The sequence below is a fragment of the Mercenaria mercenaria genome, chromosome 19, assembly GCF_021730395.1.
Source record: "Mercenaria mercenaria strain notata chromosome 19, MADL_Memer_1, whole genome shotgun sequence".
Taxonomy (NCBI): domain Eukaryota; kingdom Metazoa; phylum Mollusca; class Bivalvia; order Venerida; family Veneridae; genus Mercenaria; species Mercenaria mercenaria.
The window spans coordinates 10,322,081-10,334,691 of NC_069379.1; the positions used below are offsets into that span (position 1 = coordinate 10,322,081).

General features: G+C 34.8%; 1 protein-coding gene and 1 long non-coding RNA gene across 4 annotated transcripts; one reads left to right on the forward strand and one right to left on the reverse strand.

Annotated features, from left to right (window-relative positions):
• Window positions 1-832: 832 nt before the first annotated feature.
• LOC123542182 (complement C1q-like protein 4) lies at window positions 833-2,571 on the forward strand. The gene is made up of 2 exons (XM_045327881.2): window positions 833-1,065; window positions 1,802-2,571. The coding sequence occupies exons 1-2, from the start codon at window positions 927-929 to the stop codon at window positions 2,218-2,220; spliced, it is 558 nt and encodes a 185-aa protein (XP_045183816.2). The 5' UTR covers window positions 833-926; the 3' UTR covers window positions 2,221-2,571.
• A 7,280-nt stretch (window positions 2,572-9,851) lies between these two features.
• LOC128551124 (uncharacterized) lies at window positions 9,852-12,197 on the reverse strand. Of its 3 annotated transcripts, none has more exons than XR_008368630.1 (3): window positions 12,090-12,197; window positions 11,522-11,631; window positions 9,852-9,913 (listed from the first exon to the last, which is right to left on the reverse strand). It is a non-coding gene; the product is annotated as an uncharacterized LOC128551124 (long non-coding RNA). The 3 variants fall into 3 exon arrangements; XR_008368631.1 differs by lacking the exon at window positions 12,090-12,197 and adding an exon at window positions 11,905-11,923; XR_008368629.1 differs by lacking the exon at window positions 12,090-12,197 and having other exon boundaries at window positions 11,522-11,884.
• Window positions 12,198-12,611: the final 414 nt, after the last annotated feature.

The window sequence follows — 12,611 nt, forward strand, 5'->3', positions numbered from 1 at the left end:
GTTGTTGTTGCTGCTCCTGCTGCTTTTGCTGCTTCTACTGCTGCTGCTAATGCCAGCAATAAAGTACGCCAAGTTTTCAAATTATCAATTATTCTTTTGCGATAAATTCAGCATACGTATTGCGTTTGTGTTTATTTGTAATTTATTCTTTCATGGGTGCCTTTTTCCATTATTCATAGGGATATTGTCCGAATTCAGAAATGATTTATAGCAAAAGAGTGTTTGAGCATTATTTATGCATGAATGGGCGGTTATACGTTGGGAGTAATAATTTCTAGAGAGCGCAGCACGGTTTTGCTATAAATAATTTCGATTCTGATATGTCCTAGTCTAAAACAGTAGATGAAATATAGTAGCGACCTTCTTGGTCGCAATAAAAACATTGTCGTCACCGCATGTTAGTTTAACGTGGCGTCATTGTATGGTAGAGAAAATCATATTGAAATGGTGTCCATGTGGTATGTACAATAAGATTCTACACTATATATACATGAGAAAAGCATGCTTTGTAAAATTAGCAAATGTGGTTGTATATATACAGCGAGTGACCTACGTGAACGAGTAGTTAAGGCCTGTAACTTCAATTCACTTGCCTCTCACCGATGTAGGTTCGAGCCTCGCTTGTGGCATAGAATTCTTTGAAAGAAGAAGCCATTTAGCTGGCTTACGGAAGGTCCATGGTTCTACCCAGATGCCCACCTGTGAAGAAACACTGCACCGTCAAAAGCTGAAACGTCGCCATATGACCTGGTATTGTGTCAGTGTGACGTAAACCCAACAAAAAATAACACAGTGTATAATTATTATATATATATCTACATTTGAGTCGCGTTTAACTTCACACTGAACTACGGCATTCAAGTGTAGATCTGCTTTTGAAAAAGTAGGGTGAACTTTTCAAAATATAACTGGAAATAATTATCAAAATGAAATCGTATTACACACTCGTACTTCTCGTATTATTTTTTGTTTTTGGATGCACCAAGGGAGAACCCGTCGATTCAGAGGAATTTGACCAGTTACAAGATACAGTCTCTTTGCTTCAAAGAAAACTTGATCATTATGGTTTGTGTGTTTTATTTGCTTAACCAGTTTTAGCCGTAGCGATATTTATAATACGCATCTGAACGACAAATAATAACTTTATTCAAGAGAAATTCATTGTTTGAGATTATCATTTCGAGTCTAACACATTATCAAGGATTATTTTCATCTACATCACAAAATATTTACCTGTTTTAAACGTATTTCGAAATACAAATTTATATAAAGTAACACTGATCTGGAAAATTGGTATCAAAGTATGGGTTTATGCTATACAATTATTTGATGGGTGTTTGTTTCGGAAGCAGTAACAACGATTGGTCCGAGGTAACACGGACAACTTTAGAACCGTTTCGCAAGACCGATAGACTAAGGTCATCAATTCCAAATGTCACCTTCGACCAAAAATGGAAGAATTCCACAAACATCCATGTAATAACTGTTTCATTTCATAACTTATTTCTGAAAATACTCATTAACTTGCTATTAAACAAAATACATGTAGCTGATTTATCCTTGATGAAGCGATCATTTAGCGAATGAATCGCTGACATTGCGCACTAAACAGATCAAACTTTGTTCGATTAACAAAAAATAGCCGATTCTGAAGATTAATTTCCATTTTAGTATAAATCATGTGTAGAAAATTGTTAAAAAAATGACAAAGATACTAGTAAATTGGAAGGCGAAATCGCCTGTTTTAAAGGCGGTCGTCTTTACTCTTGATATAATCATTTTTCTTTGTTTTTCCTTTTAGTCTCAATGAACATGCCAATCGCCTTTACAGCCGGGCTATCGAGAACAATCCAAAACATGGGAACAAAGCAGATCATTGTTTTCAACAATGTATTCACAAACGTCGGGAATGGGTACAACCCTTACAGCGGACATTTCACCGCGCCAGTTAGAGGGGTTTACGCTTTCTTTCTCGTTATAACAAATATTCCCGGATACTCTTGCAGCGTTCAGCTTTTGAGAAATGGACAATTCATCGGATCATTATTGGCCCACTCAAAGGAGAATAGGAATTTTTTAACGTCAACACTTGCCGTCACAGCCAAACTGAAGAAAGGCGACCGGGTCTGGGTACAGAATGCATATGGTTTCTCTCCAGTTGAAAAGATGGATGGTAATAACTGGTCCATGTTCTCCGGACATCTCGTTGGTGCTTACTAGCAGAGGGAAATGTACATAGAACCCCTTTTTCAATAATGTTTATTAGTACATTTGTATAGACATTGTTCTCCTTTCATGAGTCTCCTCAAGTCTTTTGTCAAACATTTTTTTTTTTGAAATTTAGAAAGCATATCTTAAATTAAAACACTGTCAAAGCTATATCAAGCAGTCAGACAAAGGAGAGGTGTAATGTGGTTGGTTAAAGTAGGTGGAAAGAAGAACAAAATATCAATTCGGGAAGTGTTTGGAGCACGAGACTGCTTATTACACAGGGTCAAATGTATAATTAAATAGTCAGTGGACATATGACAGAAATTTAATGGTTCTTTGTCAATAAATTATATAACACTCTGTGTATATGAATAAATAATTACACTTAAAAAATAAATGTATATTTGTAACTTTCAATTAAGCAGAGATGGCAAAATGGATATTTGTCCAAAAAATATATGTTCATATTTTTTGATAAATATTTTTTCTTTGGCCTATATTATACAAACACATTCGTGCGTGTGTTCGTGTGTATGTATGTGTGCACACGCGTGTGTGCGTGCGCTTGTATGAATCAGTCCAACAATTTTCTTTCATTGTCATTTATACATTAATTCATAGTAATAAAGCTTTCTGTTTTTATTAACTGGACGACAATATTAACTGCGTGAGAAGCAAAAAAGAGGCCGCGCGCTGATCGTGCAGTCAACGCACGACTTTCTGTGGACATGGCGCCCAAAAGAAATCGTACGGAGGTTTTAGACTCATGGGACCTTCGCACTGCCCTTGCACAGCTGCCGCATGGTTGCCGCTCGCTGCCCGTGCAGTACCCCTGAAATCGCACAGATACTGAGCAATCATTGCGCGGCAACCTTACAGCGGCTGCACCATTGCCGTGCGGCGGCCTTGATATGGGCAAAACATTATTCAGATGGTTATATATATTGGCCATCTCCAGCATGTTGTCATTATTCGTCTCTTCAGAAAAATGAAAATACCACTAAGATTCAGAGTGGCATATCTGCGGTTGCAGTTAAGGCAGATTAGGAAAACAGAGTAGACATTGAATGAAACCCAGGCCATCCTTGATGAGCTGCAGGCCCGACAGAGGTATCGTCACCGTATCTTCTTCCATGGGAAGCTTGCGAAGACTGCGCGACAAATGCACAGAAATTGCACGATTTCCATAAAATCTCCGCGCAGCGTCCGTACGGATTTCTCCCGGCCTTTCCCCGAGAGACTGTACAAAACAATGACACAATGCTCGTATATAATGCGAACACATACGCCGTAGCCCGTAGCTACCTACGATGCCCAAAAAAAAAACGCAAGGAAAATCGTAGACTATTTTATCGCACTGCGTCTGGGTCAAATGTGAATTAGGCATAAGTGGTGAATTACACCACTGTTTATTGTTGCGTTGAAGATCATGATATCAGACCTGTTCCAAGGGAAACGGAGTTGTCTAAACGTGCCTCAAATCATAAATCTTTTAAGTTGTCTAGAAATATAATCAGTAACTGTTTCCATATTTCCTTGGCATTTATTGTTTCAACAATAATGCTAAGCTTTTCACATATAATCACAAACGTGATATAGTCTAGTTATTCTAGTGATCGCCTTAAATGCGAAATAAAATTAAGTATCTTTCACTGGTTGAAGGTGTGGATTGAAATATCCGGCTCGGGGGTTACTGTTTAGGTGGTAATGAGGCGCTGTCAAATTACCGCAAAAACAGTTACCTGAGAGTCAGATATTTCCATCTTCATGTTTACCTGTGGCCAATCACTTTATTGCATATTGTACTCTTCAAATATAGAAGAATCAAAATGAAAAGAATAATCTGTTGTTTTCCATTTCCACACCACTGCATCTTCAATTTACGACATATTATATCGAGTTTTAAAAAATGTTATATATAAAGGGATATTGTGTCGTGGGAATATAGATGCAAATATAAACTCGAACGTTCCTTCTGTTTAAGTATTAAGCAGTCAGTTTTTGTTATATCAGTTTAGAGGCAACGCCTAAAGCTTGCGTCGAGTTTCAAACTAACGTAAACTATTTCTGTCCCGTCGGTTTGGAGTGTTGAAAATATTTATTTGGTTTGGCTATTGAAATCACAATAATTAGTGTCTCGATTGCATTTCACAAATTGAGTTTATTTGTATTGCTCTCAACATATATTTATATTTCAAAGATCTGTTTTATCCAATGACAAACGAAGAATTAAAAAAAAAATTAACCAACTTATTTTCATATTATTTCATAACCACTTAACCATGAAGTAGTACACATTTAATAATAATTCATTTTTCCGCCTACTACGGATTTCCCGCATTCAGGGAGGCGGAGCAACTTCCAAAACAGGGACTGCATACTATAAATAATGTGTCTATATTATGAACGGATCAACTATGTAAATAATTTTTTCTTCTTTTTAATGCAAGCTGTACATTTATTGTTAAAGTTTTACCTTTCTGTACCTTTCACTCTTTTTATTATCTCCACGGTTTTAATACAGCATTTACCGGGAAGTGCACACTTTGTTGCTATTTATACATATCCAAAATTTCCTATTGTTCATTAAATTCAAATGCAGACCGCAGGTCAGTTACCTCTACTAGTCTAAATATAAACCAGAATGCGCTTACTATATAAATGTTGCACAGTTGTTATTACTTTGTCTTGTTTTGTTTTTTGTTTTTTTTTAATTTTAAGTTATGCATGTACTTGCTTTAACAGAACTGTTAGCTTATTATGAGTTAAACCTGCATATTATATTTTCATTGAATAAGAATGTAATATTGTGGTCTGCAAACTACTCGATAAGTGAACTCCTCGTTTAAATGGGTCAACAGTGTTGCTGTACTTATAAAATAAACTGGCCTTGTTTATAGGTTGGTCAGGGCTACGGATATGCGATATGTATAGTATTTTGTCATTATTTTTTAGCATGGACTCCCTTCAGTTTGGAACCATCCATGTTTATAAACACGTTTGTTTATTATATGAGGATTATTTATAATTACATCTTGTGTACAAATAGTGTTGGCCACACCTCCCAGGGAAATTCAAATTCAAATTCAAATCTTAAACTTTTTTCTCAAAGTCACCTTTGCAAAATAAAACAGAAACAGATTTTTAATAAGATATTGTAAAAAGTCACTATGTACAAATGTGCAAATTAAAAATATATATATATTCCTACAGATTTAAGTTAATTTCAAAGAAGAGTTCTCTGTGTGATTTAGTTTACTTGAGACAGAGATATCGCTGATTGATGAAAAGGGGCGTTTTAACTATCAGTTATAGATGCACTATCGACATTCTAATACATTAAGTTTTGCTTTCACTATGCTGCGCTCCGTTTCGGCAAACTTAATTGCATTAGAAAGTCAATAAATTTTCTATAACCTATACATTAAAGGTCCATTACTAAGGGAAAGTGAGTTGGCAATTTTTTTCATAGCCAGTGCATAGACTTCTGCAAGACACTAAATAATGAAGATTGGCAGGTCAAAATTTACAGAAGGTCTTTGGAACTCAAAGAAATGTATGTGTATTATGTTGAAATTTCAATGAATCGACAGAATGACCCCCCAGGTCTTTTTAATTTTCTTCATACTTCATAGAAAAATAATTTTACATATACTGCGATTTATTTCGAATTTCTACATACCAACTTCCATTTTCCAATAAAATGAAATAGTTTCTGTCCTTTTTAAAAGAAATTAAAATGTTCACTTTCCTTAGTATTGGACCTTTAACTTATTTATGTTGCTTTGTGAACTTAGACATAAATTAATAGTCTTTTTATCTATTTATTTTTTAAAACACAAATTGCCTTGCCAAGCGAATATTGTAAAAGCAAGACAGAAATATACTATTGAGGGGAAGTAACTCTTACATCCTTATAAGTCTTTGCATTACCAGTTATACCTCTTACAACGTAATGTACTTAATCTAAGTGCTTAAAGTCAATATGTACATGCTTCGCCTCGCCCTCTATAAAGCATACTGACCCTACATATTTCCGTAGAGGGTCAGTAACAAACCAAATAATTAATAATATTTCCAGTTAAAGTCATCATATCAATTTAGTTCATCATTCCATTTTCTCCTGGAAGTTGGAGAACTATTGTGTGTGATTTCCTTTTATACACGAGTGTCTGCGCTGTTTTCGCTTCAGCTTCTTTTTGTTGTGGGCCTACTTTGCAAATGTGTGACTTTGAGGCTGTGTTTGTGGTGCTCTGTGCTTTCGAGAAATCTACCCTTACCTATTATCTTTTGGGTCTTAAGACATGGTCATAAATACCTCTATATCCTTTCCTTTGACTGTTAATTATTTTCTTCTTTTTTGGCAACGTGTTAAAAGGCATGGCAGATAAAAATCCTCTGACAGACTCTATAATATTTTGGCATTGTAAAAAGTTAGTATGTATGTTGTATTTGTTTGAAAACGCATTATATGATAGTAAATTTCCATTACTGTCCAAAACGTCATCTACTAAAATCACACCCCTATTTACAAACATTGGATAGCAAAAGCTAGTGCCTCCTATTTTGAACATAGAAGTATAAAAAAAGACAGGCAGAGTGCAAAAATCAACCTATTTCTTTGAATGTTGCTTATTTAAATGTATAAGCCCTAAACATACGTTTTTCCAAAATTTGAATTTTAGAATCATCTCCAAGTTTACTAAAAATTAAAAGATCTCAAAATAGAAATTACGGTATTTAGTATAATAAGTCAACAACCTCCTGATCCATGTAAATTTTGAAGATATCATAAAAATTTCTATGTTTATCATTCTAAGTCCTCTATAATCATAGGACGGAGAGGCAATATTTTTTTCGGCGTTAGCTGAATAACATGGATTTTGACCTAGATTCTGTAGTAATCGGGACACGGAACAGGTGCGCGCTGAGGTGATAAACCATTTATTCTTAAATGACATTGATCATCAGAAGGCACATATTAAATGGAACATATTTAGTAGTTCTGTTACCCTAAACTAAAATGATATATTCTAATTTAAAATTTTTAGTAATTTATCACCGCTAGAGAAATCGAAAGTAAAGTTCTTCCCCCGTTGCGTACCTCGCTTATCAATGAGTGGTGGCTGGTTGTAACTGTCGAGTCAGTGTACCAGGTGTCGGACTGTACGCGGTTTCGCACACACGGCAAATTCATGCTCTTCGTGAAAATAAAGCAGAAAATTCAACAATTCTTATGTTATTATTTCACGAAACAGTTATTCCCTACAAAATTTGACACCAGGGGTCTTTCCCCACTGGAGCCTCGCTCTGGCAAGTGCAGACAAAAACAATAACAACAACAATGAAGGCCAGTGGGTCACCTGAAATTTTTTCAATTTCATGAAAATAATGACTATGCAAACAACAACAATGTGCAAATTAGATTTAAAAATCACTATTCCATCATATATTATGTAAGTATTTACCTATTACTTTACCCAAATAAAAAGATTTCAACGTTTATTGAAGTTATCCCAATCTGCAAATGTTTTATATTTTGCTTTGAACTGAGAACTTAATCAAGCAATTAGAGTTATGGGGATCACTAGTGATTTAAAAGCTAGGGTTTTATTTTCATGTCAACTGCTTTAGCCTTTTCCAGTCCAACTAATTGTACGCTGGTCGACATATTGTGCTAGTGGGTTACTTATGGGGGATTCTGGCCCAACACGAAATTATTTCAGAATCAGCCCAGGACGTCGAATCATTTTGACCTTCTGTCACTGAAAGGATACTTCTTGATCATTTAAATTTGCTGCTTAGTTGGAATATTTGCAAATGAATAATGTGTTCGTATATGCATATCCAAATATTTTCTGTCTGTACATTCTGTTTAATTCTGAATTTTTCATGCGCCAAACATTATTATCTCTACGCCGTTTGTCTTTTTAAAGACATTTATTTTATGTTTTCCAGTGAATTATAGAGTTTTATCAGTGAAATATAAGTGATAATCCACAGTTTTGAACAAGTAGATTATCATTTTTATTTTTCACTGTTTTTGCCGACCTAGTTCCAGTCCTCCGTCGCGATCGAAGTCAAATTGTATACCGAGCGTTATAAATACCGGGGACCATAATGACCATGACGTCGTTAAAATGACGTCATTTGTGTTATGCTCTCTGTTGATCTCTCCCGCGATTTTCGACATTTTATAAATTACGCAACAAAAGTAGTGTTTTACACATAAAATAAAAAGAAAATTTGTTTGTGTCAGTGAAATATCAATTGTATTTCACTCGTGAGCACCAAAAAATGTCATTTTCTCTCGTGGCTACGCCACTCGTGAAAATATCAGTTTTTGATGCTCACTTGTGAAATAAAATTGATATTTCACTGAAACAAACAAATATCCTCTATTTCTTGTTTTTATTTGATATGGTCCAGAATTCCAAAGGAATTTATAGAAATAATTTTGTATTGATCTGATCATGTCTGTGTTTGAGTCAGATAAACTCAATGAAGGTGTTTTATTTTTGGTACAGCTAAAGTTTTACCCACAACATTTTTGCCAAATAATTTACAGATACTATATCATTTAAATTAATTGTGAAATTAACTCCAATAGTTCAAAAGATTCTGACTCCCACTACAATTACTACTTTTCATGGATCCAATCCATATTATTTTTGTTTTCTCTATGTTAGTCGTTTGCATAAAATTCTAGAGTGTGCAGAGTATGATTTAAAGACTTCTCAGTTCCATCTAGCATATTGGTTGTATCATTAGCATATTGTGATAAAAGGAGTTCTATGTTATTTATCTTTTACATAATTATACCTTTAATATTCTGATTACCTAAGCGCTGAAGAGTTCACTTCCAGACTTTTTTTACGCTACTTCATAATAGTAATGAGCATAAGCGCTTTTCAAGCTAAATCTACTTAATGAAAAGAAATGCCTCAAATTAGGCATAATAGCGAGTGCACAATAAATATAGTGTCTCAAGCCAAGAATATAGACATTGCGATGTCATGATGTACCTTACACGATGACGTCATTAATATGTTTAGAAAAAGTCATACAGCATTTATTTAATCTGGAATGGAATTGGTGTAAAACTAGTCTGTCAATATGGCGTTTTGTTATTAGTCAGGTCACTTAAGTATTATCGGGCATATATTGATATTCTAAACTTAAAGACAAACTTCATTTTCTAAAAACTACTTAGAAACCGCCCTATTATCGGCATCTTAATTAAGCTCTAAAGAACATAGTGGATGACTGGGCAATGTAGTTTGCTACTTGAATTAATCTGTTAACAAAACTGGATTTCACTGGTTAAGATATTGATATGCATCTTCATTATATTTGCACATTGACCAATGAGAACTCGTTTAACAAATCTAGGCAAGCTCTTTGAAATAATATCGACACTGTGTGACATCGCACGATGTACAATTATTAAATTCATTGTCAGTCATGTATTTTGATCAATAATGTATGTAATATGTATTTAAGTTATAACGCCTAAAGAACAGTTATATACGGGACTGTGTAACGATTTGCTTGCAAATATTAGATTGATTATGTTACCATACACACAAGTCACTGTAAAAACAATTCACTTAGGTAGCAGATGGCGGTTTTTTCTAGTACTTCAGACTTCCGAGCGATGTGGCCAAGTCAGACGGCTTCCGATATCTTACGAGATGCAGACCTGAAAATAAAAAGATACCGGTTTACATCTTACTTGAAGAAGAAATAAAATACATAGTAAACTTCATACAAAGCATAGATTTTTAAATCCACAAGCCACCTGAAAGATAATTTCAGCCCGCGAAAATACATGACATTTCAGCCCAAATTAGCCATATCTCCAACTGGCCTTAAAATGTTAGGGGAATGGATAGAGACAAATGGCCACTTGCATTCTGTACTCAGTTTCAAGTATTACTTGCAGAGCTGGACAAAAATACCTGTCAACCGATTACTTTTTTCACTATTTTCAACTGTGTGAGGCCTATATGACATTTGACAGTTCACGAGACGCTCAATGCTGATAGTGGCATATATGCATTTCAAGCAGTTATATGAAAATGATGCCATCAAGCTTACATTCGCATCTGCCAGAATTTCTGCAACATACCATTCTTAAACTTGTTAATCACAAACTCACATCAACAAATATTTCAAACATCAAAACTGCCTTCACTTCAAGGTTTTATCTCTAATGACAGATTTTGACCCTGGCCAATTCGAATCTGTGGCTGGAAAACTACCAACTGCTACCTTAAGGACCAAGACATGCATCTCCATGGACTGTCTGGCACCTGATTCTAAGAAAATGATCTATGACAATAAAATCTTACCAATATTTAAACAATGCTTTGTTCTTCTTGCAAATTGCACAAGTCCAAACAATGTCTACAATATTGTGGATTTGGCCCATTTTACACACTATTTCTTACTGCATCTATCTTTCTGACATTAAAAAAAGACTTACCTACTATTACATGATGGCCATAAATGTACTGTATTAGCATTGTGCACAGCCCTGCATACTTGAGGAACAGAATTAAAAGCAGCACAGCTTACTTACCCAAGACTAACTGTACTTCAAATCCGCAAGCTCAGGAAAAGCCGCCCCTGTTTACAAGTACTTTTTCATATTACCTTACATACAGTAAGTATAAAATAGCTTTAAATAAATATTTTACAATGCACTTTTGTTGTTGTTGTTTTTGTTGTTGTTGTTGTTGTTGTTGTTGTTGTTGCCAAACTTACCTATTTTAACGAATTCGAGCAATCTCCCAGTACATTAAAAACAAATATCTGCAAATGTTCCCTCACTCCAGGACCTTAAATGCACCCAAGATGTATCCACTCTCTACACTTTTCTTCTGTCGTCATGTCCTGACACCGATAAGCCACAATAGAAATTTGTAAGAACTAAAATCATACCTGCCACTCGAGAAATATCTTCGAAAGAATATCACCACAGAATCCAGTTCCGAGCCTTTTGAAACAAGCCATGTGTTTACAAAATGCCAAAAAGTTGCACCTATATTTCCTTTAAATAGTCCTTCTTCCTTTAAATTTGATATAAAACTACAAAAAAATGTGTTTCCCCCTAGAAATTTTAGAAAACCCTACACTACAAACAAAAATAAGATTTACTTACCCGGTAAAATCAGAGTTACCTCCCTTAACTTCTACCATATCAAACAACATCTGTCTATGTTATGAATCCATTCAGCTCGGATTTTTAAATAACACATACTGGAGAGCTTGAACAACACAAAAGAAAGCATGAAATAGTACTTACAAAAATTGACAAATGTCTTAAGGTAGCAGATGGCGGTTTTTTCTAGTACTTCAGACTTCCGAGCGATGTGGCCAAGTCAGACGGCTTCCGATATCTTACGAGATGCAGACCTGAAAATAAAAAGATACCGGTTTACATCTTACTTGAAGAAGAAATAAAATACATAGTAAACTTCATACAAAGCATAGATTTTTAAATCCACAAGCCACCTGAAAGATAATTTCAGCCCGCGAAAATACATGACATTTCAGCCCAAATTAGCCATATCTCCAACTGGCCTTAAAATGTTAGGGGAATGGATAGAGACAAATGGCCACTTGCATTCTGTACTCAGTTTCAAGTATTACTTGCAGAGCTGGACAAAAATACCTGTCAACGATTACTTTTTTCACTATTTTCAACTGTGTGAGGCCTATATGACATTTGACAGTTCACGAGACGCTCAATGCTGATAGTGGCATATATGCATTTCAAGCAGTTATATGAAAATGATGCCCTCAAGCTTACATTCGCATCTGCCAGAATTTCTGCAACATACCATTCTTAAACTTGTTAATCACAAACTCACATCAACAAATATTTCAAACATCAAAACTGCCTTCACTTCAAGGTTTTATCTCTAATGACAGATTTTGACCCTGGCCAATTCGAATCTGTGGCTGGAAACTACCAACTGCTACCTTACTGCTATATGTTATACATCTTCAGTGCATTTGACTGCACTGGTTTTCTAAATGCATATATAAATTAATTGTGAAAAGTTTATCAGCTAAGTACTGTGTAACCTGTACAATAGGTACAACGTATGATATCATATCGTGCATGTATAATATAACACCATTTTTTAAATTTGTGATCGTATATTCTCCACACATAAAATGTAATTTTTATATGCTATGTATTTGTTTCTACTTAAAGGGACTTACCCTAACATTTTTGGTGAAAAATAATTTCTCTCAAAAATCCATAAAAAGTGAGTACTTTGAAAGTGACTAGTGCTATAAATTTACTGAGATAGATTTTTCTTGTAAATAACCAAAAATATTGTGCAGAAGGTAGTAAGTAAACCGTTGCAACGTTTCGAAATAAT

What these genes read in the sequence shown, in the direction of transcription:
- LOC123542182 (XM_045327881.2), top strand. Translation starts at nt 927, where the DNA reads ATGAAATCGTATTACACACTCGTACTTCTCGTATTATTTTTTGTTTTT. An exon ending in AAGAAAACTTGATCATTATG is followed by an intron (nt 1,066 to 1,801) that starts GTTTGTGTGTTT and finishes TTTTCCTTTTAG; the next exon opens with TCTCAATGAACATGCCAATC.